The following is a 6,582-nucleotide window of genomic DNA, read 5'->3' as shown; positions in this document are numbered from 1 at the left end:
CCATCTTGAAAATGGCAGGGGATAAAAAAGACGATAGAAAGATGGGGACACGACAAGGACTCTTCAAGTCCCTATCATGTCAGATAAACCCCAGCCAGCTAGCTCCCTTGAAAGCCATGCAGCCTCTTTTGGAAGTGAGGGCGGGGGGACTGGGGGGGGGGAGAGGTTCCTGTGCAAATGCTGAGCCCCGCTTTTACCCTCCTCCTCCTCCCCCCTCTTCCACCAGCACTTCAGTCAGAGCCACAGTCCGTTCCTTCCTCTCCCGCTTTGTGAAGATGTCAAAGAAATGGGGGGAATGAACTATTGATTATTTCAATAATTCACCTGCTTGTATCCCTCGAGACCTGATCTTTTTCTCGGTCTCTGGACCTTCCAATTGGAATGAACTTCCTCTTTCGCTTTGCCAGGTCTCCGCACTCAGCTCTTTTTCAAGTCCGGCCTTAAAACCCACCTTTTTCCCCCCAAGATAACCAGCCTCCCTCCTCCCTCCTTTCCCTGCCTCTTTTCAGTTTCTTCAGTTTTCAAGTTATGCATGCGTGTGAATGACTGGTGCGAAAGCGCTTGCACAAGATTCAGCGCTATATCATTATCATTATCATTATCATTATTATCATCAGCGCGTTGTGTTTATGCGAAAGTCACGCATCTGCTCCCTTTAAAATGAATTAATAAGACAGCAGATGGGGTGTAGCGTATATGGGTATGTCCGAAAGTTTAGACACCTCCTTGAAATTGAAACTGAAAGCCACGTTGTATCCAAGCGCTAAAGAAATACGACAAATGATAAATTCGGAACTTAATCACCTAATGCAGGTGAAAACGTACACACTGGAGTAACAAAACAATACACTTCAAAAAAATTTATTGGAAAGGAACAGTTAATCACCTTTGGCATCATGAAGAACATTTAAACGAAAAGACTAACAAGTGTCAATTGATAACACATAAAACAATATATGAATTGTTTGTTTCTTTAAACTTGGCGTGCATGTGCGTGTGTGTGCGAGTGTCTGTGTGTTTGTGAGTGTAACTATATTTGTTCGCTCGCGCACGAACAGAAAAACCCCAACTCATTTCTCTATCATTCAAGATTTCTTTAGTTTATCAGAGTCGACAATCATGGACACAGGTCGTTTCACGAAATGTTGATGTGATGATGTTGTTGTTTTTTGGGTTTGTTTTTTTTTCAGAACGCTTGTGAATACAATTTTCCTCTGACTGGCTCCACAATGCTCCTTCCCTTTCGCTTTTATTTTAAATAATCAACTCTAATTTTAATCTAACTAGAATATAAAAACGAATGCATATTTACCCCCCCCCCCCCCCCCCAAAAAAAAAAAAATATATATATATATATATATAAAAATAATAATAATAATAATAATAAATAAATAAATAAATAAGAGATATATATGAAATATCTTTTAACCTACGTATCGGGTGGTTGACCACGAAAACTTAAAATAGAGATATTGTTCTGTATTAACTGGAGCTTTGAAGGAACATTGAATATTCATGCGGTGTTGATGTTGTAATGCTCTATTACCCGTAATATTTGCATTTTTATTTCTTTGTCGTTCTAATTTTTCTTTTTCTTTTTTTTTTCTTTTTTTTCTTCTCTCTCTCTCTTACCTTTGTTGACTTGAATGATCATCACTTCCAACGTAACGTTCATGCATGTTGCCCAAAGAGCTTTTTGTGCGTGTAATATTATCAAAATGCCTCCTCGCGCGCGATCCATGTGGAAGTGATATTTTTTTCTTTTAGCTGGAAGAATTTCAGACTGACAAGTACAGAGGTCTCCGACAGCATAATATCGTTTCTCTAGATATGAATGCTGTTGACCAAAATGATAGTTTGAAACTAATTCTTCCCACCGACCCGCACCCCACCCTCTCTCTCTCTCTCTCTCTCTCTCTCTCTCTCTCTCTCTCTCTCTCTCTCTGGATAGGCATTTGAAATGTATTATGACAATGTTTAGATTTGGGATTTCCGATCTCTCTCTTCATCGTTATCGTTATAGTAAATTGAATGATCACGATATTATTTGTCCCTTGTGCAGATGTGCTGAAGAAAATGAACTTCACTTCGTGTTACGTTGCCCTGCCTTAAATGACCTTAGGCTACAGTTAATTCCACAAAAATATCATAGACACCCATCTCTGTTTCGACTTTCCTTGCTAATGTCATCAACAAATGAAACCATTGTGAAACAGTTCGCTATATACTTGTATAAGGCATTCAAAATCCACAGTTTGATATGTGATTAATTGTGCTTTTTGTGTGTTCATGTGCATTGCTAGAATTGTAGTTAAATGTTTTCTGTTCCACATTGTTCTGGAATGTAACAATTTGTGTTCACTGATCCCCTTCATGAGGGGCTACGGCCTTTATTGAATAAAGATGTTCGTTCGTTCGTTCTCTCTCTCTCTCTCTCTCTCTCTCTCTCTCTCTCTCTCTCTCTCTCGCCCCCTTCATTGTTGTTTTTTTTTCTCTCTCAGCCGATTAATCATCCAACCATTAATCAAAAAATCAATCAGAAATCAAAGAATAACAGAATCAAAGAATGTCAGTACTTCACCATAATAACGAACACAGCGGTGAATGCTGAAGAGTATGTGAAAATTGCTGTCATCTCAGCCGTTTAATCATATGTGTGTCTGTGCGTGTGTGTTAGTGTGAGTGTTGGAGTGTAACAGTTGTAGTATTGATAGTATGTTACTTTGTGAGTTTTATGCATTGTGTTTTTATAATATTAATGATTCTGTTTTATGTTTCTACTACTTTTTATATGCTTTCTTGTTTCACTTTAGGTACTGGATTGTAAAGCGCTTAGAGCTTGCTTATGCTTGTATTATAGCGCTATATAAAAAATAAATTATCATTATTATTATTATTGATAATCAGGCACTCACCAGCTGATAGCAAAGTCCAACACAGCCAGCGTAAAGGACCTGTACGGTCGTTTGAACATAAATATTATCAGTCAATAGCAAAAGAAGGGGTACTGTCCTTCTGTCATGCTACCATCAACCGCATAAAGAAGGAACAGTGTGTTGACATATTACCATCAACCGTACAAGGAGGAACAGTGTGTTGACATATTACCATCAACAGCACAAGAAGGATTTGTGTGTTGACATAATCATTACCATCAACAGCACAAGAAGGATTGGTGTGTTGACATAATCATTACCATCAACAGCACAAGAAGGATTGGTGTGTTGACATAATCATTACCATCAACAGCACAAGAAGGATCGGTGTGTTGACATATTACCATCAACCGTACAAGGAGGAACAGTGTGTTGACATATTACCATCAACAGCACAAGAAGGATTTGTGTGTTGACATAATCATTACCATCAACAGCACAAGAAGCGATAGTGTAAAGACAAATTACCATCAGCAGCACATGAGAAAACAATGTGTTGACGTATTACCTTTAACAACACAAGAAGGAATACTGTCCTTCTGAAATATTACCTTCAACAACACAAAAAGCATACTATTACTGCAGACACCACAAGAACGGATACAACAGTTAAAACAGTACCCATGAGCTACAAAAGAACGCATACTGTAATTCTGGTATCTCGGAGATGGAACAGTTAAAAAAAAAATGAAAAATAAAAAAATAAAAAAGATGCTACAAAAACAAATACAAGATTTTTTTGAATTTTTTTTAAAGTTTTTTTTTTTTTTGAAAGACGGGAAAAGGGGGAAAACGCAGTGTACTCCTAATATCTGGGGGGGAAACGTTAACCGAGGAAGTGTCTGGGTTTGTTTCAATGTACCTTTTTATGTACCTGTGTTCTAGCTGAATCGGTAGCATAAGCAGCCTTGACTTGAAATTGTGCACCATATACATGGAGAGAGTTACCACTCTTTATTGTTTGTTAACTCTCTCCATACGAACGGCGAAAGAGACCACGTTAACAGCGTTTCACCCCAATTACCCTCATCAAAATATTACAAGCGGAACGCTCTTATACTGAAGAGGTGAATGTTGACAAAGAATACCACAGTTCTGACGACGGAAGCTAAAGGTTGGGTCTTTCAGACACTCACTGGACATCCGAGGGGTCTGTGTAGAGGAGAAGAGAGGACTGGCCGTACTGAGCGAGTTAATCCTTTGCTCTCCTCGCCTCACTGGGATTTTATCCCATTTTGACACACAGTAAGACCTATTACTGAATGTCAAGCATTGACTGAAAAACCTGACAAGAATGATTCTACCTGTTATTGAAGCACTGAAAACGGAACAGGTAAGTTCTAACTTGTTACCCACGTACATAGATAAAGAAACGGATTTACCAGTTCTGACAAGTTACGTGAACTAATAAACGACTCTTTAGTCTAATGTATTTTCACAGTAGCGATATTAGACGAAGAGAATAAACGTGGTACCAAAGGACCCTCAGCAGAATGGATGTTGTAGATGGAACTTCTGACCCTTGGAAAGAGAACAGGGGCATTGTGATTCGAACACGGCTTACCTGAGAATACTGAACGACCAATTATCTTCGTTCTAACATCCAGCAACCCATGGTCAACAACAACAAAAAGAAACGGTCAATAAATTAATAGCTCATTAATTAAATTATATTAAAATACGGTTGCTGTATTTCTATCACGATAGGCTAGCCTACCCGCGGATGATAAATATTTCTGGAGTTTTAATATGTTACTCAACGCCATTTCTCAAGAAGGCGTCACTACGTTCGGGCAAATCCGTATACACTACATACAAATGCCTTACCAGCAGGATAACCCAGCACGCTTAGTCAGGTCTTGAGTGCAAGCCTGTATATACTTCTGTACCTATGATAAAGGTATTTCTTCTACAGAATTGTTGCCTCGGGTTCTTTTTCAGTACACCCAGTGTGTGCTGCACACGGAACGTTTTCTAGTCAAACTTGGGATAAAAGGGTGAGAGCGGGAGTCGAACGTAGACCCTCATGGACACTGTGTCAACAGAAAAGCGTCTTAACTCTCTCCATACGAACGGCGAAAGAGACGACGTTAACAGCGTTTCACCCCAATTACCATCATCAAAATATTGCAAGAGGAAGGCTCTTGTACTAAAGAGGTGAATGTTGACAAAGAATACCACAATTCTTACGACGGAAGCTAAAGGTTGGGTCATTCAGACACCCACTGGACATCCGAGGGGTCTGTGTAGAGGAGAAGAGAGGACTGGCCGTACTGAGTGAGTTAAACATTAACTGTAAGGACCGTGTAAAAGCTTAGCGACAGGCAAGCACATTCACCGGCAGACAACAAAAGAACACCCACTGTCCTAACATTCTGGATTTCAGGATCAATGTCTTCAGTTAGCGCGGTGACCTCGGCGGGAGCTTACTGTAAATATATACATCAAATGCGTCGTGCTGTGTCTCTGGGGTAAACCATTGTTCCGGCGACCATCACTTGGAATTTCCAGGACACTTCAACTGGGGGTTCCTACACTTTGTTATGTGCTCTGGGGAATTTTTCATCGATTTTCAGAGACACCTTTATTTCTAATTAATAATCATCATCATTATGATAGAAATGATAATAATCCAAATAATAATCATAATAATAATATTTATTTTCAGTCGAACATCATCATCTTAGATGAACAGACTATAAATAAATAAACGAACTGTCCTAACATCTCAACTGTAAAACCAGCACACTATCATGGATTTGTCTGATGGGTTAAGTTTGTTTGGTGGGTGCTGTTGTTGTTTTTTATGACGACTTCCCTCACCTTGGACTGAGCAGAGCTGTCAGCTTTCTCGGCAGGTGCTGCCAAGGTCAAGGTTGTGGCCAGCAAACAGGCGACCAGCTGGAAGAGTGGATGACTGGTCATGGCTCGCCGCTGCTGTGGGTGGACAGGATCGAAAAACAAGTTGTGTTGGACTGACTGCTTTCGAGAAAAAAAATCAACAAACTCTGGATTGTTTCTGGCTGAGGACAACCAGCAGCCAACAAGTCGTATGGTCCTGAGATTTAAGTGCGTAAGAAGGAGGTACCTGATTGCAAACTGTATGGATCACTGGGTTTGAAAATATGTATCTCTAATACAAGGAGTCTTGTCGTCTCGATGAATCTGCATTTGAAGAAAGAAAGAAAACAAAAGTATCCTATAGACAGCTGCTAAGGCGGTTACAGTCCTGGGATAACCGCTGAGGTAAGGATCGACACATTCCGATCCATGTTTTTATACAGTCAGGGCCCGTGTCACGTGACAGAGACACGGACGGGCGTTGCTAACGACGGCGAGGCGTTCGAAGGCGGGGTCGAGGCTGCGTTGTCAGGCACGTGACGCGCGCGAGCGCTGATTGGATAGTGCGGGCGGGGGTTGGGGAAGCAGCAGGCGCGGAGTTTCGGAGAGGAAGGAGCGAGTTGGGGTTGAGGAAGAGAGAGAGAGAGAGTGAGTGACCGAGACAGGCAGAGAGAGAGAGAGAGAGGAAGGGGAGAGAGAGAGGAAGGGGAGAGAGAAAGCGCGTAAGCCGCACTGCAGCGTGGGTCCCTCAAAACACCTGAAATGTCCACTGGCGGGGGTCTGCCAGCAGCCAGACTCTCTGCTC

The 6,582-nt window shown here is 41.0% G+C and overlaps 1 protein-coding gene across 1 annotated transcript in view; it reads right to left on the bottom strand.

The window, feature by feature from the left end:
• The window catches only part of LOC143287706 (uncharacterized), a 107,172-nt gene extending 101,003 nt beyond the window's left edge, over positions 1-6,169 (bottom strand). The window contains exon 1 of the mRNA XM_076595921.1: positions 5,760-6,169. Within this exon, the coding sequence (XP_076452036.1) occupies positions 5,760-5,861 (102 nt within the window). The 5' untranslated portion in view covers positions 5,862-6,169. The remainder of the gene's footprint in view (positions 1-5,759) is intronic.
• Between the last annotated feature and the right edge of the window lie 413 nt (positions 6,170-6,582).

The sequence above is a fragment of the Babylonia areolata genome, chromosome 11, assembly GCF_041734735.1.
Source record: "Babylonia areolata isolate BAREFJ2019XMU chromosome 11, ASM4173473v1, whole genome shotgun sequence".
Lineage (NCBI taxonomy): Eukaryota > Metazoa > Mollusca > Gastropoda > Neogastropoda > Buccinidae > Babylonia > Babylonia areolata.
The sequence above is the reverse complement of the archived record's forward strand: the minus strand, read 5'-3'. Positions and strand labels throughout refer to the sequence as shown.